A 26402-nucleotide genomic window follows, 5' to 3' on the forward strand; every position below is an offset into this window, starting at 1 on the left:
TTGGTGACACTTAAATGGTGTTTCTTTCTATTGTACAACAGAAAGATTTGATAATTGCCTTCCAGCCTGAAGTCATGTTCCTTTCCTGCATTCACAATGAGGCTGTTAGACGGAGAACTGACTGAATTCCCTGACACAGTTCAGAAAACTACAAACGTAGAAAACTACAACTTCTCGACACGGAAGCAGCATTGACTGCTCAGTGTAACTCTATCTGATTGGACAGCTGCGATGGGTCGTGAGGCAGTCGCTATGCAACAAGCCCTCCTGTTCAGCATCAGCACCTGACCGCGCGCTCTGCCGCATCTTCCCAGCGTATCGTGCGTGCCTTGTCATCACATTGATACAGTGTCGGTTTACAAACACGAAGCATTCCATTATTGTAAAGTCTTATGAACTAGAATAACTGGATCGGAGGACGAGATTTTAATGGATGGAAAGAATGATCGCCAGTGGTTGGGACTCTGGGAGTGTTGTTTGATAAGCAGTTCGATACGGGCTCACAGTATGTAATGTGTATGAGTGGCGTGACGTAGGGTTTGGATGCAGTGAGGTACATGTCCGGGATACATCCTCACGGGCAGAAGGGGAGGCCCGCGTGACTGCAGGGAAGAGAGAAGTGGGGGAATGCGAGCGCACCGCAAAACTCCCCCGGTGAAGATGGAGGAATGAGGAGGAAGGAGCCTTTTTAAAGCCATATTTAAATATTGACATCAACTGCAAAATTATGTCACGTCATTAGAGGATTATTTCTTTTCGTATCTACTTTCAAAGCGTCCGCCGACACCCTCTCCGTTCTTGAATGGACCGAACCTTCTGCAATCTCAGGATATCTCTACTGGTCGCAACTTTGTAAGGGCAAATCATTATATTATCAACAGACATAGCTTCCATGTATGTCTCCTGCTCCGTCTGGACATTAAGCACGTGAACCCTGCTGTTTTATCGTCTCCGTGAAAGGCGCGATCGACGGAGCATTTCACCGTTGCCTGTAGGGTTTGCGGCCTGCTCGCGACTCCGGTTACCGCAATGCCACGGGAAAAAGGAATGAGCGGGGGGAGCCAGGAGATGGAGCGAGAGGAGAGGAAAGGAATGTTATATCGTAAAAGCATCCGGTTTTCAGAAAACTAGGTAGAGGAGTTTGATCAGCTCACTGTTTGCCCTCGAAGCCACAACATCCTGTGGACTGTCAGAAATGGCTTGTATGTGTCTAATATCACTCAAGAGGTCATCGGTACGGTTGTCTGTGATTGTGTGAGAGTTTTTCTGCTGACAAATTCCTAGCAAAACCGGTCCTGTCTGGCCTGGTGTGAACATACAGCATAACACGTCTTCAGCTACCCGGCAACTGACTTCACATTTCAAGAGGACACCTGACTAACACCCCTGGAGACGTCCTTAGGCCGCTACCATGCCCTCCCCATCAGACACCAGCAGCCTGGCGTCTGGGTCCCGAGGCTGGTCTGACAGCCGGAGGGGGATGTCGAGGCGGGGGCAGGGGGGCGCTCGCCTGCTGCTCTACCTGGGCCTGTGTCACGTGGGTCTGGGGGCCATGGTCCTGGCCTTCTCCTTCACCAGCATGGCCTTCACCTCCTCCGCTCGCGTCCGCCAGGCATGCCCCTTCTGGGCCGGATTCTTTGTGAGTTTCGAACACTTTGTAGCTTTTGAAAAGTGATTTGTGGTGGGATCTTTAATTGGTGTGTGTGTGTGTGTCCAGGTGGTTGCATCAGGCATTGTGGGGATCATTTCCTGGAGAAGACCACTTACTCTAGTGGTGAGTGGACCATCACGTCTAACTGGAGGTCAAACTTGGCTGTGTTGGTATATTTTTTGTTAAAAGTCTTTATGGTTGATTAAATATTAAATGTATCTGTTACATATGTACATCTCACTTGCGAATACTTGCAGGTGCATTCACTACTAAGTGTGTGTGCGTGTGTGTGTCTCCAGGTGTCCTTGTTCATGCTTCTGTCTGCAGTGTGTGTGATCCTCAGTCTAGCTGGTTCCATGCTCTCCTGTCAGAATGCACAGATGGTCAAAGCCCTGCACACCTGCCAGGTACACCGCTGACTGACTGAGTGTGTGTGTGTGTGTGTGTAAATCCTCTCTGTGTGAGTGTGTACCATGCACTGTGTGTGTGTGTGTGTGTGTGTTTGTGTGTGTGTGTAAATCCTCTGTGTGAGTGTGTACCATGCACTGTGTGTACCATGCACTGTGTGTATGTGTGTGTGTAAATCCTCTCTGTGTGAGTGTGTACCATGCACTGTGTGTTTGTGTGTGTGTAAATCCTCTCTGTGTGAGTGTGTACCATGCACTGTGTGTACCATGCACTGTGTGTGTGTGTGTGTTTGTGTGTGTGTAAATCTTCTCTGTGTGAGTGTGTACCATGCACTGTGTGTACCATGCACTGTGTGTGTGTGTGTGTAAATCCTCTCTGTGTGAGTGTGTACCATGCACTGTGTGTGTGTGTGTGTTTGTGTGTGTGTAAATCCTCTCTGTGTGAGTGTGTACCATGCACTGTGTGTACCATGCACTGTGTGTGTGTGTGTGTGTGTGTAAATCTTCTCTGTGTGAGTGTGTACCATGCACTGTGTGTGTCGTGCAGGTGGAGAGCGGCCTGTGTGTGTGCTGTGCCCCGACACACTCCTGCTCCATAACAGAAGAGGACACCCTGGTCCTCTACCTGAGTGCTGACTGCCACTCAGTCAGACACCAGCTCAAGGTGTGTGTGTGAGTGTGTGGAAGTGTGTGTGACGGTATGTGATTTTCCAGTCTTTTACTCAATATGGGGAATATTGTATATTGATCTTACTGTCTATTCATAAGCTGTCTGTCCAAGCTCTTCTGACTGAGGTGTGACCAGTCGTGTTTGATGTGGGTGTTGTGAGGTCATCATCCAGGGACTGATGTGAGGTCATCATCCAGGGACTGACGTCCTGGTGTGTTCCTACAGGACCTGCTGTTCAGTGCCTGTGGACTGAGCATCCTCTCCACCATCATCTGCACGCTGTCCACCGTCACATGCAGCATCCACATCTTCTCCCTGGATCTGGTGCATCTGGTGAGGACACACACACACACACATGCATGAATACATACAGGCACACACACACACTCACACATCCATGCATGAATACATACAGGCACACAAACACACACACATGCATGAATACATACAGGCACACACACACATGCATGAATACATACAGGCACACACATACACACAAACACACTTTGGTGGTATCTAGGTTCACTCTCTCTCTCTCTCTCTCTCTCTCTCTCTCTCTCTCTCTCTCTCTCTCTCTCTCTCTCTCTCTCTCTCTCTCTCTCTCTAGCTCGCCCCCCATCGTTCCCGGGCTGTCAACCCAGAATGCACCACTCCCCAGGACGCCTTCTTAACCAACATCATCGACTTTGAGGAGTTTGTTCCCCCCATCCCCCCTCCCCCTTACTACCCCCCTGAATACACCTGCAGCTCGGAAACAGACGCACAGAGGTACACACACACACACACACACACACATCAAAGATTTCATATGACCGACCAGAAGCTCCATTTCTTGTGTGTTCATGTGTGTAGTATCACCTATAACGGCTCCATGGAGAGTCCTGTTCCCCTCTACCCCACTGACTGCCCCCCTCCTTATGAAGCTGTGATGGGGCAGAGAGCAGCCAGCCAGGTCAGTGTGTGTGTGTGTGTGTTGACAGTTTATACGTGTGTCCATGATCCGTAGTCCCTAACTGCCCCCACCTGTGTGTTGAGCAGGTGACGGTGTTTGACACCCACGCCACCGAGCCGTCCGGGGAGAGAGTCACTTCTACCGCCTTCAGTGGCGAGGGTGAGAGCCTCACTCCTGCCTCACCCACCCTGCCTCTCACACTTGCCTCACCCGCCCTGACTCTCACACCTGCCTCACCCACCCTGCCTCTCACTCCTGCCTCACCCACCATGCCTCTCACTCCTGCCTCACCCGCCCTGCCTATCACACCTGCCTCACCCGCCCTGCCTCTCACTCCTGCTTCACCCACCCTGCCTCACCCACCCTGCCTCTCACTCCTGCCTCACCCCGCCCTGCCTCTCACTCCTGCCTCACCCGCCCTGCCTATCACACCTGCCTCACCCGCCCTGCCTCTCACTCCTGCTTCACCCACCCTGCCTCTCACTCCTGCTTCACCCGCCCTGCCTCTCACTCCTGCTTCACCCACCCTGCCTCACCCACCCTGCCTCTCACTCCTGCCTCACCCCGCCCTGCCTCTCACTCCTGCTTCACCCGCCCTTCCTCTCACACCTGCCTCACCCGCCCTGCCTCTCACTCCTGCTTCACCCACCCTGCCTCACCCACCCTGCCTCTCACTCCTGCCTCACCCCGCCCTGCCTCTCACTCCTGCTTCACCCGCCCTTCCTCTCACACCTGCCTCACCCGCCCTGCCTCTCACACCTGCCCCAATCCAGCCGACCTCAGATCTCCTGACTGGATGGTCAGTGGGCAGCAGAGTAACCCTAGCTGTGTTCTCCTGACTGGATGGTCAGTGGGCAGCAGAGTAACCCTAGCTGTGTTCTCCTGACTGGATGGTCAGTGGGCAGCAGAGTAACCCTAGCTGTGTTCTCCTTCCTGTGCTCAGTCTCCATGGACAGTGGCTCCCTGCTCATGTCAGAAATCGTGGACATCCCTGACGACTCGTCTCCCTCCGAGGACTCCTGCCTGATGGAGGTGGGGGTGAGGCCTCGTGGGGAGCGTGGGGAGCGTGGGGAGCGTGGCGCCGGCTGCGGGGGAGGCGAGGGGGGAGAGGGGGGAGAGTACGTCAGCTTCAGGGGGCCTCCGTCTCAGACCCCCGAGAGTCCCCTGGCGGGCCCCAGGGCCAGTCGCTTCTTCAGAGGGGAGAGGTCCAACTCCTGTTCCTCCCCCAGCACGGCGACCACCACATACAGGTAAACACAGGGAACACACACACCATGGGAACACACCTGTACACACCTGTACACACACACACACACACTGATACACTCTGTCTCCTCGCAGGTCTCCAGTGTTGCGTCGGCAGGCCATGTTAGCCAGCAGCTGTTCCCAGCTGGAGGTGATAGGGGGCGCTCTCTCCATCCCAGAGATCCACGTCCGCCCCTCCACCCCGTCACGCCGAGACCCCGCCTCCCTCAGCTCCACCAATCCCTCCTCATCCTCGGCTGTCAATCATCCGGGTGCTCGGAGGGGCAAAGTGCCCCTGCACATGCAGCCCCTGTCACTACGCCAACAGGAGGGCAGGAGAGGGGAGCAGGATGGAAGTGGAGAGAGGAGGGGCAGCGATGGGCTGCTACCGCTGATAAGGTCACACAGCGAGCCAGGACTTAGCTCCTCTACAGATACAGGTAAGGTGTTCAGTGTGTCATTGCACACGTGTGTGTGTGTGCCCAACACTGTCAAACTGACTCCCCTCCCCTTCCCTCCACCAGGTGACTTCACAGGCTCGGTGGGCAGTAAAGGGATAAGTGACAGAGGCTCTCAGACATCCACAGACACAGGTGACTGGAGATCCAGAGATCATCAATCAGTGCTCTTCAACCCTGGTCCTCAGCACCAAATAAGAGAAATATGCATTATGTATTATGTTAATTCTCTATCTCCCTCCCTCTCTCCGGTACGCTCTAGGCCCATCTTCTGAGGCTTGCCTCTTGCCTCGCTCCTCTCTGGCGCCCCCTGCCTCGCTGCCCAGGAAAGGCAGTGTGAAGGCAGGGGCCATGGGAGGACAGCTACCTTCCAAGGTGCCCCCTGCCTCTCCTCTGCACCTGCCCAAAGACTACCACCGCTCCCTGGGAGACCTCAAGGTCGGTCTGCCTGTCAAGACTGAACACCACTGTACACACTGTCCAGCAGGGGTGTTCAACCCTGGTCCTCAGGGAACACTGTCCTGCATGTTTCGGATGTTTCCCTCTTCCCAACACATCTGATTCTAATGATTATTCATGATGACGTTATCCAGCTCTGTGGAAGCCTGATAACCACCATGCGTTTGAACCAGCTCTGTGGAAGCCTGATAACCACCATGCGTTTGAACCAGCTCTGTGGGAGCATGGACACAGGACAGTGGACCCTGAGGACCAGGGTTGAACACCCCTGCTGGACAGTGGGCCCTGAGGACCAGGGTTGAACACCCCTGCTGGACAGTGGGCCCTGAGGACCAGGGTTGAACACTCCTGCTGGACACCATCCACCTCAGATAGATCCAACGTTGAAGTGTCTTAAATGTCTCTTTTCTTCCTGTCAGGTGACACGAGGGCTGGTGGCTCGCTTCCTCCAGCGCTCTAAACGAAACCTGGCACCTGCCGCAGAGCATGCTGGGAACACGGGGCAGGGGGCGAAGAGACGGGGCGGTGCAGAGGGCAACGCTGCTGGTCATCTGCCTCTAGAGCAGGTAATACACACATACACACCTACACTCACACACCTACACACACACACCTACACACACACACCTACACACACCTACACACACACATAGCTGCCGTAAATCTCGTCACAGCAACACACCAGCTGACTCAGTGTTCTGTTGTCGTCGTGTCTCCAGGTGTTGCGTAACACTTGGGGAGCAGGACGGGCTCACCCCCCCCACCCCCGTCGCCACCACCATTCTCACAGTGACAGCCGACACAACCGTCATCACAGCAACCGGTCCCCGGCATTGGAGGGGATCCACTTGCGTAGCTGCGGAGATTTAAGCTCCACCTCCTCCGCGTCGCTACGGCGATTAGTGGCTCCACACGGGTCGTCGGGGGCTCTGTACATGGAGTCAGTTCTGTGAAGAGGAGGAGGAGGAGAGAAGGAGAGGGAAGGAAGAGAGGAGAAGACTAATGTTGGAACCACCCGCTGTGATTTGGGCAGAGGGCTTCCTTCTCACTGAGTGGAGGGTTTGAGAAGGATGAGCCAGGAAATGAAAGGGTTCAAAATGTGAACAATGCATCAAATGAACAAGGCACATATCGTTCAAGTATTTCCTTCTTGATTTTCCTTCCTGACTTTGCCCCCTCCTAGGAGGCACCTCTGAATGTCCCTGTCCTTAAACAGTGGTGCTGTTTCCTTCACACCAACCTTCAACCGGGACAGTAGAGGTTAGAAGTGAAGCGGGAAGGGTAAATTGGATCCCTGATTAACTTCCATCTGGTGCACCTGTCTTCTCCTCTGGGCCCACTGGAAGCTGCAGTCCTTCCAGAGAGGGTCCCTGGGACAGAGAGGGTCCCTGGGACAGGAGGAGCCTGCTTCACCGGCTCTGCACCCACACCAAACTGCATACTCTCAGCTGCATATCACACCCCATACATCGTGCGGTTCACCCTGTTTTCTATATCCACATTTGCCAGTTAGAAGAGCACAGTCACCCTGTCTTCCATACCTGCAAAGGTTCACATGCTCTCCTCTCCTGTTGTGATTGTTTTGTTAACCTAGCTCATTTTCTTTTAGCACTGACATGGAAAAATCCCATTTTTGATTTCTTTCGCTTCATCTCCTACCTCCACGCAACCTTCAAGAGGAGTTTTCTCCTCCAACTGTCACCCCACCCTACACGTCTAACATCACACACTCAAACTTGAGCCCTGGATGTGTATATTCTCTCTTTGGGGTGATTTTTGACCACGGTGGTTTTGATTTGAATATCTGCATGTTTCCCTACGATCTCCCTGAAAGCTCCAGATGTAACAGGAGACTCGTTAAGATACACCTCTTTTTAAAACAATCTGGCAAACTGGTCGACTGCGTAGGTTGATACTTTTCTGAATGGCTCTCTGCATGTTTGGAAATGCCTGTTACTTTTGGCTTCCTCCCTTGTAGATGTCCCTTTAAAATGTGCCCATGTACTGCTGTTGATGAGCTAGTGTTGAGGAGTTGAACCCACTGTCTTGGATAATCAGCTTTGAAAAATGATCTACCCCTGTCACAGTAACAGTGACATGGTTGTTACCACTATTCTTGCCGACATGACAAACTGAATATTCTCTTTCACATAGTTGGCCAAACAGTTGTGTATATCTAAGACTATGGTTAAACCACTCCTGTTGTGTATTAAAAAACAATTCACCTCGGTATAATTCTGAAAGCACTGAAGAGGTTTTCGCAATAAATGTACAGATGTGCTTGTGTAGATGATATAAGAGACTGTGTAGTAAACAGAATCTGCGAGGTCTGCTCCATCAAAACATTTCGGTCGAGTGACAGTCGTCATTATGAGTTTGTTTCTGAAAAACGAATAATATCTGGCCACTGGATTGGTCTGCCCTGCCACCTGACCTAAACCAAGTGATGCTCACTGAATCAAGATATCAGCCCGGTGTCTGGGAAGTTTTGAATATACACTCATAAACTGGATGTAGGTAACTGACGGAAACATTAACACTCACTCACTTGCACACAGACACACTGAGCTGTGTTTAAAGTGATAGTTTCTACCTCCAGTCTTGCACATGGAAACATTATTTGAGGAAATGTATGGCTTGACCTGATCCTTAAGACCTAAATAAAGTTAATATATTCAATATGACATTCATTTTAAATGCGGTTCTGATGATAGAACGTTTTAATGCGATGTTGTTCAGCATATAAAATAAATTATACACAACTACATTTCAGTTTCCGTAATGTGTTCAGTGAACAAAACGAATTCAAACTTAGACTGAGCGTGGGAATGTTTCTAATAATCTGTGTTTCTTGCATTATACACAAGGCCATTTTCTTGGCTTGTGCACGGTTTTATAATTTACAACTAATAAACGTATCCTTAGTTTTATGGTTAAAATGTTTAATCGACACGACCAAAGTGACATTGAGCATATAGCAGGTCTATTATGGAACTTTACCTTTAGCCTCCTACAAGCTATCATCAGACACAACACCAGCCCACGCTTTTAGTTTCCATGAGTCCTATTGGTTAGATGTCTCAAAAGCCCATCCTGGTTCGATGGCACTAGCGAATGAAAATGCTCGATGTCATATGAAGCCTTGTTTGTCCACGCCCATGTTGCGACGCGCGAAGGATGTTGGGAGAGTTAGTCCACTGTCTAAGCGATAAAATAGATTGGAACGGCAGAGAAAACTACAACGCACAGATCTCCTTCCCTAAACTAAAAGCACCTACAAAAGCAACTTAGACAGACTTGCATCCAGTGTCACTGCAAACGAAGACGGGCACACTATGGTAAGGAGTTAATGTTGTCTTATTTTAAACGTAACCAATGCATGACAATGCTAGAGCTAGGTCTTACTAGTAGCTAGCCAGCCGAGTACGAAGATATTTCAGCCTGGTCAGACCAACGCTGCCAGCCAGCTAGAGTTAGCTAGCTAGGATTCTGCGTCTCTTGCCAAGGTAACCTACTAATTATAGTAACGCTAACTTCCCTCTTTTAAAGGCACAGTTTACTCCAAAATCAAAAACAGTACGTATTGCTCCTACATGTAATGCTCTATTTATCCAACTAGATTTGTTTTGGCGTGCATTGCCAAGTTTTGAAGATAGCGACGTAGAAATGTCAACCTTCTCTCCTCTCGTCATCGAAATTGCTATAGCCAGCTAACCGTACTGTAATACTGTTCTCTTCTCCCCTGTCTGTTGTGCAGAGTGACAGTCGTTGCAACGGGACACACTCCTTGGTGTCAGAGCAGTCAGACTCCGAGCTGTTTGAAGCCCAGTTCAAGGAGCTGGTGACTGAACTGACAGAGAACGACTTAAAAGACGACGTCCTTGCGGATGCTCTCAACAGACTAAGAGAGGTAACTCCATTCCATCCATTAGTGTCTGTCAGGAGAGCGGGAATGGGCAAAACTGAAATGCTGTGTTGTAAACTGTGTCTTTTGTGCCTTATTTGAGCACAGACACTTTGTATGTGTCCCTTAAACCAGAGGTCTTCCACCCTGGTCCTCAGGGACCCCCTGTCCTGCATGTTTTAGATGTCCATGCTCCAACACCTGATTCAAATGAATGGTCATTAACAGGCTTCTGCTGAGCTAGATAACGACACATTCATTTGAATCAGGTGTGTTGGAGCAGGGAAACATCTAAAACATGCAGGACAGGGGGTCCCTGAGGACCCGGGTAGAAGACCTCTGCCTTAAACTCTCTGTCTCTCTTTCTCTGTGTTTCTCCCGCTCTATCTCCCAGGTGTTGATATACAATGCACCTGGAGGCAAGAGAAACCGAGGTCTTTCTGTGATTGGTTCCCTGCGAGAGCTAGTCCCTCCCAGTGAACTCACTCATGACACAGTGCAAAGGGCCCTCCTGATTGGGTGGTGCATTGAGCTGGTAAGAGCATGGACCAATGATTATTGAGCATGGAAATTACATGTTTTCCTCAGTTTTCACACCAACGGCAAGTCACTAAACAGAATCAAAGTTACAAAGTACAAAATACACTTGGTCAGGTGTTGCTGTCTGTCCTAGCTATAGTCAGTTATACCTGTCTATGTTTCTGTCTGTGTAGCTTCAAGCTTTCTTCCTGGTAGCTGATGACATCATGGATGCCTCTGTGACTCGTAGAGGACAGCCCTGCTGGTACAAGAGGGTGAGTGCCTGTCTGTCTGCCTGCCTGCCTGCCTGCCTGCCTGCCTGCCTGTCTGTCTGTCTGTCTGTCTGTCTGTCTGTCTGTCTGTCTGTCTGTCTGTCTGCCTGTCTGCCTGCCTGCCTGCCTGCCTGTCTGTCTGTCTGTCTGTCTGTCTGTCCCCTTGATCATGATGAACAACATCAGGAGTTGAGGCCCTGTGGTTTTCCCAGGATGGAGTTGGTCTAGACGCCATCAACGACTCTTACCTCCTGGAGGGGGCGATTTACAGGCTGCTGCGTAGACACTGCAGAGGCCAGCCCTACTACCTCCACCTGCTGGAGCTGTTCATGGAGGTAGCACATGCACGCTGGTTACACAGGCTCTCCGATCTGGGTGCCATTGTCCCCAAATTCACACACACAACCCCCCCCCCCCCCCCCCCCACACACACACACACACACACACACACACACACACACACAGGCACAGACAAGCTCATAATGATGTGTGTGTCTCTGTGTATCAGACATCCTTTCAGACAGAGCTGGGTCAAGCTCTGGACCTCATGACGGCTCCTCCCGGCCAGATCGACCTCAACAGATTCACGATGGAAAGGTGAGGCAGGGAGCCTGGGCTGAACCACGAGGGGACTGGACATAGAACAGGATTGAGGTCTTTAGAACTGAAATGTACTGATGTGTCGCTAACATGTTGGAATTTATTTGGGGCTAAAACCCACATTGTCTTTTCTCTCTCCATTTCTCTCTCTCAGATACAAAGCAATCGTCAAGTACAAGACTGCCTTTTACTCCTTCTATCTCCCTGTGGCGGCTGCTATGTACATGGTGAGTGTCTGACATTAATGGACCTGTAACTACAATAGTATAGGTAACAGTATAGATGTACCAGCTCACAATCTGAATCAGCTTTATTCGCTAAGTTTGCACAAACAAGAAATGTACTATGGTAGGAAGGCGTATTCAGTAAACATATCAGAGTTTTAAATATAAAATATAAATTGTAGAGCTTGGTGTTTTAACTGTGTCTTGTGCTGTGGGTCTGCAGGCAGGGATTCAGAGCGAAGAGGAACACAACAACGCCAAGCACATTTTACTGGAGATGGGAGAGTTCTTCCAGATACAGGTGAAACACCACCGCTAGCATGACCCGCTTCCTTGAACTCCTGCAGTAAAAGGCCAGCCAAGGTTTAGCGGTGTTCTGTCTACTACAAGCATTTGTGTTTTTGACGATGCTTTGCCGTTGCCAGGACGACTACCTGGATTGCTACGGCGACCCTGCGGTGACAGGGAAGATTGGTACAGACATTCAGGACAACAAGTGCAGCTGGCTGGTTGTCACGGCGCTGGGGGTCATGACCTCAGAGCAGAGGGCAGAGCTGGAGGTGAGTGAGGCGACATCACACACCTCCTCTCGTAGCATTAGGCTCCTAATGCTACGCTAATGACACAGCATCACATCCTGTCCATTCCAACATGCCCTGTGTGATAGGCCATGTGAATAGGCTTATAGGCATGTATTATTAATGTATCAGTGAGCATGCGAATTAATGACTCGTCTCTCCTCTGTGGGACATGGGGTTCCTTGCTCGACATTGATGCAGCCTTAAACTTCATTCATGAAAACACTCAAGTTTTCAGGATGAGGACTGAACATTTTAATACTGTCCCCTCAGTCGTGTTACGGTCGCCATGACGACGCCAGCGTGGAGAAGGTCCAGGCGTTGTACGACACCCTTCAGATGCCGGCTCTCTACCGCCAGCACGAAGATGACAGTTACCAGCGATTACAGAAGCTGATCGCGCTTCATGCCCAGAAGCTGCCCCATGCTGTCTTCATCAACTTCGCCAAGAAAATCTACAAAAGGAACAAGTGAAGTTTCCTGTTAGCGCTACAGCCTATCAGGACTGGACAGGGAGTCTGACATTGATCTGGGCCCATTTAGGTCCCTATTACCTCTCCTTGACTCCACAGATATTTGATTTAAGAGAGACTTATGTGCCGTAGAGCTAGGTAGCATCCTAATCGTAGGTGTTGAGGGCGATTGGAAGGAGGTAGAGATGGAAATGGAACTAGTCCTTAAAACGCTTAAGAAGCCTCAGCTCTGCTTCAGAAAGGAGCTTTGAAGCCTCAGCTGCTTCAGAGAGGAGCTGTCCACTCTGGAATCCTATGGATTGTACACGTTCCGCCAGATCAGAGGAATAGCCTAATCCTTTTTTGGTTGATGGATGCGATGATGCCTTGTATTCGTTGCTGTTCCTGTTCACTAGCATGTTGCCGTGCCGACACTGCATGTTGCCGTGCCGACACTGCATGTTGCCGTACCGACACTGCTGTAAAGATCTGACACGGGAGCCACAGGGTCAGTGTCTGGATTCTGTGCTGTGGGACAAAACCGTGTTCTGTTTCAATTATGTACCCATGTCTGCCATGTTGTTGATATTATTAGAAAACATATTTTTCTGTCGTTTTAAGTCTTTCACCAACTCTAGCCCGAGGTGTTCTAAGAATTGCAATAATAATTTTAAAAGGACGCCTGTAATCCACATACAGTGTTTTGGGGTTATTTTAAAATTAAAGGACTTTTTCCTGTCTCATCCGTACGCACACACACTTTTTAAGCTTCTCTATGTTAAGTCTAATTTAAATATGCATATATACCTGTTGAGACTGCATGTCATTGCTTTAATAAAGAAACTATCCCAAAATCTGTGAGTTTGGATGCAAAATGTTTTTGCAATTTGTGAACAATTCAAGAATAAATTATACTGCAATGGAGGGGGACCAAAATCTATGGGAAATGGTGGTATATTTTAAAATGTTCCTTTTCAGGCAATCTTTTCTTCGAATGAGGAAAAGGGGAGCGGGCTGGGAACATGGGGAGGATGTACTGGTGAGGTAGGACAGAGGTGTGGTTACTGGTCTGTCGAAGGGGCGGGGGCGATGACGAGGAAGAGGAGGTGGTCGCGAGAGGAGATGCTCTCGCTATATCTTGGAATCATTTCTCGGTTGGAGGGGTCGCGGCGCTCGCATCCGAGACGGATTCTTACATCTCCATCTTTTAAACTACACTGACGGTGAGTACGTTCTTTTTACTTTGGTCTTTTTTTCTTTAATAGCCTACATTACCTTGTACATTTAATTCGACTACATTTCACAAGATCCACTGACCCTGAGATCATCATCATTAGGATGTCTTTGATTTGGCTGTTGCCCAAGGAACAATTATTCATTACATTCAAGAATTTATTAGATTTTATATTTTTATAGGCCTTATTTCAATAGGCCACACTGGATAAAAGCGGGGGTGGTGGATATGTTTGGGCGCTGCGGCTTGGGGTATAGGCTACTACCTATATCCAGCCCCCCCTCCCCGCTCCCTGTCTCCATCAGCTCTATTGGATCGATAAATCCGGTGGTAAATACTGAAGATACGCCTGATAGGAAAGTGTTTCTTTTTTGCGGTATATTGGCTGTACAGTTATTGCTTTTTTCAAGATTTCTCGTGCATAACTACAGACTTGATTTAGGCCCGAAATAAGCGCTTTTTGGTCGTGATTTACAGTATATTTACGGCCGTTTGATGTGAAGGGCACCGAGGAATATGAGCAGTATAGCCTACGGTGGATGTGCCTTAAAAAGACAGACTCGCTGTTAGTCACTGCGCTGCCGCTTGGTTATTTTCTGCTCTAGTTGTTCTAGAATATACTCGTATGTTTATGCGTCCTAGAATGTCTAAACACTATATTGAATGTCATCTTAAAGTTTCCCGTTATCAATGTATTTATCTACGACAGTATACCAAAGCAGTGAGAATGTGTGTCCGTATTTGTGTGTATAACAGAAAGAAAAACACTATAGAGAGAGAGAGAGATGTGAAAATGATAGTGGGGGAGACGGAATCATGAATATACATAGAGAAAGACACTTCACATTAAATCTCTTCTGAAGGCTGTGCCTTCATGGCTCAATTGAGCGGAATCTCAAGGCTAAGATGCTGAGGGATGTTGGTAATTGTTAATTAGTTGAAACTATTTTTTTTGTGGAGATCTCAGCTGACATTTGGCAGAGGGAGGGTGTGTGTGTATGTGTGTTTATGTTGGCTCGTGCGTTTAGGGAGTTTGGAAAGGAGAGAGGGAGAGGAGGAAGAAAAAAAAGAAAACAAAGATTTAGATCCAGCCGCTCCCAGCACTTAAATTACGTCGCTCTAAGAAAGCCCAGTTTGATGAAGGGTCCAAGGGATGGGTTCAACTTCAAAGATTTAATAATATTTAAAATTTGAGCAGAACAAGAACGAGGTGTCTTGTGCCGATTAAGGAACATGGTGAAGTAGCGTCCAGTCTCCGCTGACTCCTGTTTCTCGTTTGATGTTTCAGGACCGTTGGACTCGTGCCAGGATGTGACTGCCATGGCCTGTCTCGGTTTGGATCCTTCCAGTCTTTAGATAGAAAACCCAGTCCAGGTTTCTATAGCAACAGAAATAACTGACGGTTGCAAAAGTAAAGTTTCCGCAATGCACTCCTCCCGCGCCGCGCAGCCAATGAGGCCTCGACGATTCGACACAAGCAGAAGAACCAACACCAGCGTGGAACCGAAGCCCCATGGCCCGGGTTTCCGGAGGGAAGATAAAAACATGAACACCCTCTCCACTTCCTCGCCACGTCGACCTACCAAGGTGCCCCCAGAGTCTTCCAGGGTGAAGGTGGGGGCCCAGGCACGTGTGCCTGCGGTTCAGTCTAGACTGGGCCTACTGAAGCACACCTCGGGCCCTGCCACCAAGCCCAAACCCAAGAGCGTCCGTGCGGCAGCGGTGTCTAACGTAGCTCCTCCCCCTCCTCCTCCTCTTCCTGTCCTGGATCCTAACTGTAACGAGCCCAGCCTGCCTTGTCTGTGCTGTGATGGCCGCTCCCCACAGGACAACAACAGCATGTTCAACCACAACCACAACAACAACAACACAATCTCTATCAGACATCAACTCAAGCTCCAGCCTCCTCCTCCACCCCCACCCCTGAGGCAGGAGGGTTCAGGGGTCAAGGCCCAAGCCCAGCCCCAGGCCAGCCCCGCCCAGCCCCAGCCACCAGATGCCTCCTCCCCCCCTGCTGCTCTGGAACTGGAGGTACAGAAAGTAAAGGAGAGCTCGAACGTGGACAACAAGACTGAGGAAGAGGAGGAGGAGGAGGAAGGCAGCGTGGACGTTGATATCGAGGTTGATGTGGACGAAGACGACGATGAAGAGGAGGGAGTTGATGATGACGATGAAGATGATGATGACACGCTTGTCCCCTCGTGCTGTGACTGTCCTCCCTCCCTGTTGGACTTCTCTCTCTCCTCCTCCACCTCTTCCTCCTCCACCTCCATCAGCTCCTGCTCCGATCTGGAGCTGGACTGCTCAGATCTCTCCATGTCTCTCTCCTGTTCCCAGACGCACTCTGATCTCTCTATCGCCCTCTCACCCCAGGATCATGCGTTGGCTCGGGATCCTGAATGCTACCCTTCTTCTAGTTCGCCCTCCACCCTGCCTCTTCAGGTCTCAGACCCCACCTCTCTCTGCTCTGCGTCGCGTTCCCCCCCTCCCCTCTGCTCCCCCGACGAGGGGTACCCCTCCGCCCCTGCCTCCCCTTCGTCCGACTACCTGGGAATCAAAGGCCAGGCAGGGCATCTGGGTTCAGGGGTCACTAAACTGGGCTTAATGGACTTCCTGGAATCGATGGGAGAGTTCGGAAAGATGGAACGCTTCAGTCAGGTGATCCAGGTGGCCCGCTGGGACCTGGATGGGGATCCCTCGGGAGACCTGCTGAGGGATCGACTGGATCACCTGGATCGTCTAGAGAAGGTCAACAGACAGGTTAAGCTGGCCCACATTACCAGGCTCCACGAGAAGGGTCTGGATCTGGCCGACCTGGAGGAGCCGGATTTCTCCGATGTTTTAGACGAGATGGGGAACGTTGACATTCCCTGGAAGCTGTACAAAAGACGATCGTTGGGAGATTCCCAGGAGTTCTCCGATGCTGGGGTGGACCTCACAGCCCCTTCAGACACTGAAGAGACCCTGGCTTCAGACACTGAGGAGACCCTGGCTTCAGACTCTCAGACTCCGTCTCCCGCGGAGCCTCCCCCTAGACCTCCCAAACCACCGGCCCGCCACGCCAGCGTGAGCTCCGGCCTCCACACCTACATTAACATCAGCCGAGAGCCCTCCTCCATCTGCTCCTCACCCAGCCCCATCCTCTCCACCTTCTCCCCGACCTCCCCCTCCCCCTCTTTCTCCACCTTCAGGTGTGAGAAGCCCCTGCCCCCGTCTCCCCCATCCATTCCTCCTCTCCCGGTCTCTCAGCCCATCCCTTACTTCTCCCTCTATGCTGGCCCTCCTCCTCCCTCCATTCCCTCCCTCGTCCCCCCCATCCCCCCCCCTAGGAGGCGACACCTCGCCCGCAAGGAGGCGCAGAGGCTGGCTGCTCTCCAAGCAGAACAGGAAAAGACCCCCTTCTGCCTGCCCCCTCCAACCTCACGTCCCCCTCCTCTCCCCCCTCACCCAGTCATCTCCATCTCCACCTCCTCCCCCCCTGCCGTCCCTCCCCCACCAGCCCTGCCTCCTCCTCCCTCCTTCCATGCCTTAGATGTAGAGATCAGGAAGCTTCTGATGCTGGCTGGACTGACCCAAGCAGAGCTTCAGAAGCTGAGTCCAGAGCTGGGGGTCTGTGTTGGGGGACTGGAGGAGCAGGAAGAGGGCCTTAAGCTTCACCTGAGCAGACCTGGAGAGCCACAGGAACGAGGGACCCCTAGAAGGGAGGACAGAAAGGGGGAGGAGGAATATGATATAGGTGGGATGACTTTGGATGAATGGAGAGATGGAGGAAAGTTAGATGTGGAAAGTCATAGAGGGATGTACGCCCTCGGAGAAGCAGAAGAAGAAGAAGCCAAGAAGGAGGAGAGCAGGAGTCCACTTCGGACCACCTCCTTTACCGAGATGGCGAAGAGAAGGAACAGAAGAAGTGGGTTCGGGGCCCCTGAACCGTCCTATTGCACTGGCCTCAGTAATGCTGCTGATAAGAAAGCTACAAACATGACCTTTGGGACTTTCAGTTACTCCCCTGTGTTCTCGGATCCCCCTCCCCCTCCTCCTCCACGACCTTTACCCCCAGTCCCCCCCACCCTGCCTCCTATCAAAGTCTGCACCCTCACTGCCAACTCCTTCAGACCTGACCGATTTGATTGGCTGATGGCGTTTTCACCCGACGGGGAAACGCCACCACTCCCCCCGAGAAAACATGAGCTGGTGAGTCCACCGACGAAGACAACCTCCCCGAAGACCACAACATCCCCGAAGACCACAACCTCCCCGAAGACCACAACCTCTCCGAAGACCACAACCTCCCCGAAGACCACATCCTCATCAGGGTCTACCTCAGGTAGGGGGTCAGGGTCAGGGTCAAATGTGACAACCTTCAAGGAGCTGCGTAACCGTAGCAAGACCAGCTTCCCCCCCACTCAGATCATAACCGACCCAGACCCCGACCCCAACATCATCACCCCTGACCCTGACATACTCTACAACCTCAAATGGAGGAGGGAGAAGACGGACGGGGACGATGTCCAATGGGAGTACACCTCCCAGGCTCAGGCCGTCTTCATGAACCCGCCCCCTCTCACCTCATTGGCTGCCCTCAGAGAAATGTTCCAAAAAGAGGATGATGACATTGGACAACCCGAAGTGCGTCCATCACAGAAGATTGGGTGCTCAGCCAGCGAGGGGGACCTGTGGATGAGGGGGCTAGAGAGAGAAGGGGATGGACAGATGAGGGAGGAGGAGGAAAGAGAAGGAGATGAAGAGATGGAGGTGAGAGGAAGAGCGGATGGAGGAAGAACACTGGAGTCCAGAACCACAGGTGAGTGATGATGATGATGATGATGGTGGTGGTGGTGATGATGATGGTGGTGATGATGATGATGATGATGATGGTGATGATGGTGGTGATGATGATGATGATGGTGGTGATGATGATGATGATGGTGGTGATGATGATGGTGATGATGATGGTGGTGATTGTGGTGATGATGATGATGATGATGATGATGATGGTGATGATGATGATGATGATGATGATGATGATGATGATGGTGGTGGTGATGATGGTGTTCAGTAGTACGCCTCTAATAGTGAAGGTAGTGCCATAAGATTACGATGATGACGATTTTGAGCAAATAACAGGATTTGAGCAGGTGGAAATTTTGAAACGTTACATTTCCTAATGTCACTCCATAGAAAGCTGTCTGTGAAGCAAATTAGTTCTCTTTTTGAGAGATAATGGGCACCTACTGACAGGAAATGGTGCACGACCACTTTCTGTCAAAAAATACATATAGAAAGAAAGCAACAGATGGAGATAGACGAAGACATTGAGAGATGGGGTTCACTTTTGAACTCATTCTTTTTCAGTGCAGGCCAAAAAAAGTTACGTATGAAAAAATTGAGATGGGAAGATAGATGATGATTATAGAGAGAGAGAGAGAGAGAGGAGGTGATGTGAGGAGAATAGATACGGGAATCGCTACCAGCTGTTTCCTGTGGACATGGTGATCTGGGTGTGATGTCATCGCTGCCTTATTCAATTATTCATCCACTGTGCAGACCAGGGTGGGGGGTAAGGGAGCGTTCATTTAGCTCTCCTGCTCCATCTCTCCATCCCTGCGTGCCCTCCAGTTCTCTCCATCTTCCCGTCCGCACGCCTCTCTCTCTCACACCTACCTGTGGGTTTCATTTCCGTCCTCTCCTCTCTCATGTCTTTTGGTCTTACTTTGACGATCTGACCCCGTTCTGCCCCCCCCCCCCTGTCAGTGTATCTTCTCATTTTGGTGAGTCATTTATGCTGCTTTCCTCCATCTCCTCCTTCCTCTCTTCTGCCCTTGACCTAACCCTTGAATGTTTCTCCTCTCCTCTCCATCTCTGGTCTCTCTGCTGGGCGTGTCTTCCAGAGGCACATCAAACTCATATCATATTTCCGTAACTCGTTTTCAACCTGTGTACAGAAGCCTTGTGGTTTGTGTGTGACTTTGACACAACAGTAAGGTACACCTAGTAGTCTTCTAACAAATCTGTGTCAATAAGTCTAGGGCTAATGCAATGAACATATCTTGATGTGGTTGAACCTAGTTTTCCTATGGTCTTTGAGACACGTTCAAAGAGGTTAAGTGTGTATATTCAAGTGTGTGTGCAACACTCCAAGCTGTTGATGTTCTCCCAGGAGAGTGTTTGTTCCATGAGAAACTAAAGCATGCGCTCTTATTACCGGGCAACCTTCACCACTTCACCACCGTCTCTGTCAGGAAGCCGAAGGTAGTGTACACCTTTAAGAAAAAAAGGGGGCGGGACTCCCTATGTGACCAATGACAGAGAGTTAGTGCCAGAAAAACAGGAAGTGCTATAGTTGGGCTGTGTTTGAAAGACAATAAGCTCCACACAAGACAAGACGAGACAAGGTATGGTGATAATTTAACTTGAAGCTTTAAACCAGTCACGTTACACCAAAAGTGTGGTGTTAACAGTAACAAATGTGGAGTGAAGTGAAGAGCAGAACAGTGCGACTGCAGTAACAGAACTCTGAAGACTGACTCAGCATAACACTGTACTGAAGCCCTGGAGAGGGAGAGGAAGGAGGGGGGGAGGGATGGGGGAGAGAGAGAGGGAACGAGAGAGAGGTGATTCAGAGGTGATACCTGCTGCATTGTATCACCGGAGAAACCCTGCTCATGACAGGAGCTGGTTTAACAAGGTGTAGAAGGGAGGAGGCTGGAGGTGTTTTAGAGACTGAAACTACAAGCTGCCAGGGACACCAGGGAATCACAGAATGTATATCATGTTGTTGCTATAGGAAGTGTACTTCAGTTATCTAGACCTCTTAAACTCAGAACTTTGACTACGGCTCATAACTCGCCTCCATTGACTGTTATGCACTGTGGGTATCTGTGTGTGTGTGTTGGACCAGACATTCAGACCTGTGGTCGTGTTGATATTGCATTACTGCATGTTTTCTCAAGAGTTCTGCCGGTTTACATTCATGAATCTGCATTCTTCTATCGTCGGACACTAACATTTTCTCATCTTTCTCTCTCCTTCCCATTTATTTGCTACGTTGGTTTTATTTTTTACTCCTTTCATTCTTTCTCACCGTTCTGTTGACTTAAACGTTTGGCTTTGCTTCCCCTCCGCCTCCCCCCTCCCTGCTTCCCCTGCCCCCCTGCCCCCCTCACCCCCCTCGCCTGCCCCTCCTCCCCCCTCCCTGCCGCCCCTGCCCTGCCTCCACGGCTTCTGGGCGAGCAGTGTCCTCGCCCCCTCTGTCCCTCGCCCGCGCCCACCCCCAGCCCTACCCCTACTTCCTGCACTCCGCCTTCCCCCGCTACCGGCCAGGCTTCTGCAACATCCCACCCAGACCAGAGGCCACGCCCCTTCCCCCTGCGGAGGCCGAACCCCGAGCTAGGCCCCCCAGCCCGTCCCCCTCCCCTCCCCACGGCGTCCCAGACTCAGGGGATCACCATGGGAGCAGGTCTGGAGGCAGGGCTGGAGGCAGGTCTGGAGGCAGATCTGGGTACAGCCCTGACTCTGACTCCAAGAGCGATGAAGGCTTAGACTCACTCAGTTACGGAGGCGACTTCCAGAGAAACATAGACTCGGTGTATCGCTACGTAAACGACTCTCAAACAAAAGCAGACAGGGACCATGGCTTTGGCTGTGACTCCGTCAGTAACTTTGGCTGTGACTCCGTCAGTAACTTTGACTCGCTGTACGTGGCTGACTCTGACAGACCCCCTCCCGCCCACACGGACGTGCAAACACCTGGCGGCTGCACCACCCCGTATAAAAACATGGAAGCCATGTTGACGTATGCACACACACGCACTGTGGGTGTTGAACACACAGACTCACCCTCAAACACACTCGCTCACTCTGCTTACGGGGACAGTTCGCACTCACAGCTCACACACAGCTCCTCTCAGCTGGACAGGACCCGCAGCATGACCAGGGCTTGTAAAGACCTCCCACCCCTGCCCACATGCTACCTCTACCATCCCAGGAACTGCCCCCTGCACCGGGGCGCCCCTCCCCGCCTCTCCCCCATCGGCGCTCTGTCCCCCCCTCTGCGCTCCGGTGCTCCCCCTCCTGGTCTGGAGGGCTCCCGTCTAGGCTCTCCCCTCTTCCCCCGCTCACACACCCTCCCTGCCCTGGCTGCCCCCCTCTACTACCCCTACCTGTACCCGCCCATCCCCCCCAGGAAGCCCCCTGCCCCCCCGACACTCAACCAGGCTCCACCGCTGCCCTGTGCGCTGAGTAAGAACTCTCTCTTGTCTCTCTCTCTCTCTCTCTCTTGTCTCTCTCTCTCTCTCTCTCTCTCTCTCTCTCTCTGTCTCTGTCTCTCTCTCTCTCTCTCACACCCCCTCGGTCGGTCACTCTGTCTGTCTAACATCCTGCTCGCTTGCCTGTCTGTCTGTCTGTCTGTCTGCCTGTCTGTCTGGGCTGAATAGGGGCCTTTCCATGTCGTCTCTCCTGTTTGTGCAGATCTGAAGGAGCTGGATAGGTGTGAGTCAGGTGGCAGAAGCTCCCTGGACCCTGCTGCACTCAGCACGGTTCCCTCAGATCTGCACAGGACAGGAGAAGCTTGGGACTCTCTTAGGCTGATCGTGTTTCTCAGTCTGTCTGCCTCTGTGGCCTGTCTGTCTGTCTGTCTGCCTCTGTGGCCTGTCTGTCTGTCTGTCTGTCTGTCTGTAGACATCCATGTTGTCTGTCTAGTTGTGTTGATATTGCATGTGTGTTTAAATGAACATGGTTTCCATACATAACCTAGATAAGTTCATGGCTTCTTCACTGATAGTGTGTGTGCTACTGGCCACGGTCCAGGCTTGAAACTAACCCAGTCTTGAGTGTATAAATGTTACAGCTACATTTATATACCTGATCTGTGTTGTAGGATGAAGGCCAAACTAAGATTTAAATGTGCTTATCGTACTGAAACCTGTCTTGCATGTGTTTTGGTTTCTGTTTGAGGTTTGTGTTCATACTGTAGGATCTCTCCCCCCCCCCCAGGACCTCACAGTGTGTGTGTGTGTGTGTGTGTGTGTGTGTGTGTGTGTGTGTGTGTGTGTGTGTGTGTGTGTGTGAGAGAGAGACCCCCTATGACCCTCCCAGTGTGTGTGTGTGTGTGTGTGAGAGAGGTCAAGGTTAATGCATGTGGCCAACGTTCCTCTTATGGATGTGTGCTTCCATTCCCCCCCTCCTCCCCAACGACAGTGTTGCTATGGTCCAGGAGACACGACTGGCTGGACTGTGGCTCTGCTGCTGCTGTGTGTGCTGCCTTGACTACCCCCTTGGCTACCTGTTCCCACTAATGAGACTAATAACGCTTATTCACGTTCTGGTATTCCTTAGAGCTGAATGTCATCTTTTCTGTATGGGATCATCAGGTTGTGTTTTTGTCTGTGTCGGTCTCAGCGGTCCGCAGCGTGTCGTTCGCCGGTTCGGAACCAAAAGGCTTGACTTCCTGGATGGGAGAAAATGTGCGGGGTCCTGTGAGAGGTCTCGGGCTGTCCTCTCTGTGCCCGCAGGAAAAGAGAGGTGACCTTCTTCTCACACCTGACACAGTTTACGCTGCCTGCTGTCATACTGCATGTCTTTCCCCCTCCTGGGATGCGTAGCGTGCTGATTGGTTGATCCTCCTCGCAGCTCTGGTCAGTTCAGTCAGCGTGGCGGTGGAGGCTGTGTTGGCCCAGTTCAGCTCCTCCAGGACCCTGGTACAGAAGGTCAGTCTTGCATCCACCCACGCAGAATACACCGCCTCCAATATTCCTGTCATCAATGAATTGTTGAAATATACCTCTCCTCTCTCCCCTCTGTCTATCTGTCTCTTCTCCCATGTCCATAGCCTGTTTATGAGGTACTACTAGAATGTCCATAGTCCCTTCTTGTCATTAGTCCTAACCCTCCCTGTGCACTAACTCCAGACTGCTTCCCTTCCACCCCATCATCTCTCTCTCTCCCTCTGTGTCCTCCTCCTCTCCTCTCCTCCCTCCTCCTCCTCTCCTCCACTCTCTCCCTCTGTGTCCTCCTCCTCTCCTCTCCTCCACTCTCTCCTCCTTCCTCCTCCTCTCCTCCACTGTCTCCTCCTCTCCTCTCCTCCACTCTCTCCTCCCTCCTCCTCCTCTCCTCCTCCTCTCCTCTCCTCCACTCTCTCCTCCCTCCTCCTCCTCTCCTCCACTCTCTCCTCCCTCCTCCTCCTCTCCTCCACTCTCTCCTCCCTCCTCTCCTCTCCTCCACTCTCTCCTCCCTCCTCCTCCTCTCCTCTCCTCCTCCCTCCTCCTCCTCTCCTCCACTCTCTCCTCCCTCCTCCTCCTCTCTTCCACCCTCTCCTCCCTCCTCCTCCTCTACTCCACTCTCTCCTCCCTCCTCCTCCTCCTCCTCTCCTCCACTCTCTCCGTGCTCATCCATCTTTCTGGCTCTATGCCCTCCTTCTTCACCCCTCCCTTCTTCCTTTCCTGCTCTCCACCTGTTCCCTCCCTCCCTCCCTCCCTCCCTCCCTCCCTCCCTCCCTCCCTCCCTCCCTCCCTCCCTCCCTCCCTCCCTCCCTCCCTCCCTCCCTCCCTCCCTCTCCCCCTCTCCTCCCCCTGTGCAGGCGCTGTCAGGAGACAGTAGTGTGAATCCGTCTGTGGGTCGCCTGGCGCTGCAGTGTCTCTGCCCCGCCCTGCGCAGCCTGCTGTCCGATGGCCTCAAGCCCCACCAGAATGACCTTATTGCAGGCAGGAGGCCAAATTCAGCCTGGGGACTGGTCCAGGCCTCCACCAAGTCAGGTAGGAAACACTGAGGCTCAGTACTGAGGAGAATGGCCCTCCAGTACAGACAAGACAGACCCTCTCTATTACTCCATAAACAACATATCAAAGGCTTCTTTCACTGTGCCAGACGTGTGGTTATTGATTCTTCTCATTATAATCTCCTCTGTGTCAGTCTGGCCTTTGTTCTCCATTTCTCTCCTCTTTCTCTTTCTTCAGTCTCCCGTTGTACTCGTTATCCTGTTGAGTCACTCTCCTCCTCTTCCTCCTCCTCTTCCTCCTCCCCCTCCTCTTCCTCCTCCCCCTCCTCCACCCCTCCTCTCCTCCCCCCCCCCCCCCCCCTCCCTCCAGGCCCCGGTACAGCAGCCTTGCACAGCATTCAGACTCGTGTTGGAGAGCTAACACAGCTGAGGCAAAGCAAACACAGGTTCAACGCCTTCCTGCTCGGCCTGCTCAAGTAAGACACATCTCTGGACGCTCCTCCCCTTTCCTGTTCCTCTCCTCCTCACTCCTCCACTCCTACACTCCTCCACTCTTCCTCTCCTACTCTCTCCTCCTCTCCTCTCCTCCCCTGTCCCTACCTCTCTCTTCCTCTCCTCTCCTCCCCTCCTATCCTCCTCCTGTCCTCCCCTCTTCCACACCTCTCTCCTCCTTTCCTTCCCTCCTTCTCTCCTCCCCTCCTCCCCTCCTCTCCTCCTCCCCTCCTCCTCTCCTCCCCTCCTCCCCTCCTCCTCCCCTCCTCTCCTCCCCTCCTCCTCCCCTCCTCCCCTCCTCTCCTCCCCTCCTCTTCTCCTCCCCTCCTTCTCCCCTCCTCTCCTTTTTCTTCCCTCCTTCTCCCCTCCCCTCCTCCTCCTCTCCTCCTCTCCTCCTCTCCTCCTCTCCTCCCCTCCTCTTCTCCTCCCCTCCTCCTCTCCTTCCCTCCTTCTCTCTTCCCCTCCTCCTCTCCTCCTCTCCTCCCCTCCTCTCCTCCCCTCCTCCTCCTCTCCTCCTCTCCTCCCCTCCTCCTCCTCTCCTCCCCTCCTCCTCTCCTCCCCTCCTCCTCTCTTCCCCTCCTCCCCTCCTCCTCTCCTCCTCTCCTCCCCTCCTCCTCTCCTCCTCTCCTCCCCTCCTCCTCCTCTCCCTCCTCTCCTCCTCTCCTCCCCTCCTCCTCCCCTCCCCCTCTCCTCCTCTCCTCCTCTCCTCCCCTCCTCCTCCCCTCCCCCTCCCCTCCCCCTCCCCTCCTCCTCTCCTCCCCTCCTCCTCCTCTCCTCCTCTCCTCCCCTCCTCATCCCCTCCCCCTCTCCTCCTCTCCTCCCCTCCTCCTCCCCTCCCCCTCCCCTCCTCTCCTCCTCTCCTCCTCTCCTCCCCTCCTCCTCTCCTCCCCTCCCCCTCCTGGGGCCTATGATGGATCCTTGAGTCATCGAGCTGCATGTTGGCACTTCATACACAGCAGATGGAGAAAAGGCTAAATGGAAGTGTAGATGTTTTTTACAATTAGTGTTATGACAGCGGATGATGTTAATGTTATGACAGCGGATGATGTTAGTGTTATGACAGCAGATGATGTTAGTGTTATGACAGCGGATGATGTCAACTCATATAAACACAGTCAATCTCACAGATAATTTAACACCATTAGGGTTTAAATAGGGGCATTTCATGAGAGGGGACCATTATAAACCACTCCTTATACATAACACACCTGGTGTTAAATTAACACTTTGAAATGTGCTGTGTAGTATGTGTGTAAACAGAGATGGTACAGTCCACACATCCACCCCCAGAGATGGTACAGTCCACACATCCTTCACTCAAGTAGAATTTACAGATACTCTTGTTTAAAAGACTCTGGTAAAAGTTGAAGTGCTGACTACACTTTTTCACTCAAGTTAAAGTAAAGTGTTGGCTCTGACATTTACTTAGTCAACTTTATTTGTATAACACATTTCAACAAGGCTATTCAAAATGTTTCACATAAAACCATTAAAAGCAACAAAACATAATGCAAAAGAAAACAAGATTTGAAACAATTCAGAACATTCAATAAAACATTTAAAACAGTCAAAAA

The 26402-nt window shown here is 51.6% G+C and overlaps 4 protein-coding genes across 5 annotated transcripts in view; all 4 read left to right on the forward strand.

Moving 5' to 3' along the window:
* The first annotated feature begins 382 nt into the window (after nt 1–382).
* Nucleotides 383–8539, forward strand: fam189b (family with sequence similarity 189 member B). The gene is made up of 14 exons (XM_047014483.1): nt 383–1639; nt 1718–1774; nt 1951–2058; nt 2606–2722; nt 2954–3061; nt 3336–3496; nt 3581–3680; nt 3767–3839; nt 4624–4930; nt 5022–5365; nt 5450–5518; nt 5646–5821; nt 6262–6408; nt 6562–8539. The coding sequence occupies exons 1-14, from the start codon at nt 1412–1414 to the stop codon at nt 6793–6795; spliced, it is 2229 nt and encodes a 742-aa protein (XP_046870439.1). The 5' UTR covers nt 383–1411; the 3' UTR covers nt 6796–8539.
* A 533-nt stretch (nt 8540–9072) lies between these two features.
* On the forward strand, nt 9073–13236 carry fdps (farnesyl diphosphate synthase (farnesyl pyrophosphate synthetase, dimethylallyltranstransferase, geranyltranstransferase)). The gene is made up of 10 exons (XM_047014482.1): nt 9073–9180; nt 9600–9752; nt 10141–10281; nt 10460–10540; nt 10750–10872; nt 11046–11134; nt 11292–11364; nt 11585–11662; nt 11787–11921; nt 12213–13236. The coding sequence occupies exons 1-10, from the start codon at nt 9178–9180 to the stop codon at nt 12411–12413; spliced, it is 1077 nt and encodes a 358-aa protein (XP_046870438.1). The 5' UTR covers nt 9073–9177; the 3' UTR covers nt 12414–13236.
* Nucleotides 13237–13551: 315 nt separating this feature from the next.
* LOC124462815 lies at nt 13552–17163 on the forward strand. The gene is made up of 3 exons (XM_047014479.1): nt 13552–13614; nt 14914–16898; nt 17158–17163. The coding sequence occupies exons 2-3, from the start codon at nt 15051–15053 to the stop codon at nt 17161–17163; spliced, it is 1854 nt and encodes a 617-aa protein (XP_046870435.1). The 5' UTR covers nt 13552–13614; nt 14914–15050.
* LOC124462804 (AP-4 complex accessory subunit RUSC1-like) overlaps nt 17080–26402 on the forward strand; it is a 16407-nt gene continuing 7084 nt past the window's right edge. Inside the window, exons 1-6 of one of the 2 annotated variants that reach the window (XM_047014465.1) lie at nt 17080–18426; nt 23022–23144; nt 23253–23329; nt 23452–23463; nt 24199–24373; nt 24707–24812. In XM_047014465.1, coding sequence (XP_046870421.1) covers nt 17181–18426; nt 23022–23144; nt 23253–23329; nt 23452–23463; nt 24199–24373; nt 24707–24812 — 1739 coding nt within the window. In that variant the 5' untranslated portion in view covers nt 17080–17180. The remainder of the gene's footprint in view (nt 18427–23021; nt 23145–23252; nt 23330–23451; nt 23464–24198; nt 24374–24706; nt 24813–26402) is intronic. The other variant, XM_047014466.1, reaches the window with a different exon arrangement.

Source organism: Hypomesus transpacificus, unplaced genomic scaffold, assembly GCF_021917145.1.
Source record: "Hypomesus transpacificus isolate Combined female unplaced genomic scaffold, fHypTra1 scaffold_251, whole genome shotgun sequence".
NCBI lineage: Eukaryota > Metazoa > Chordata > Actinopteri > Osmeriformes > Osmeridae > Hypomesus > Hypomesus transpacificus.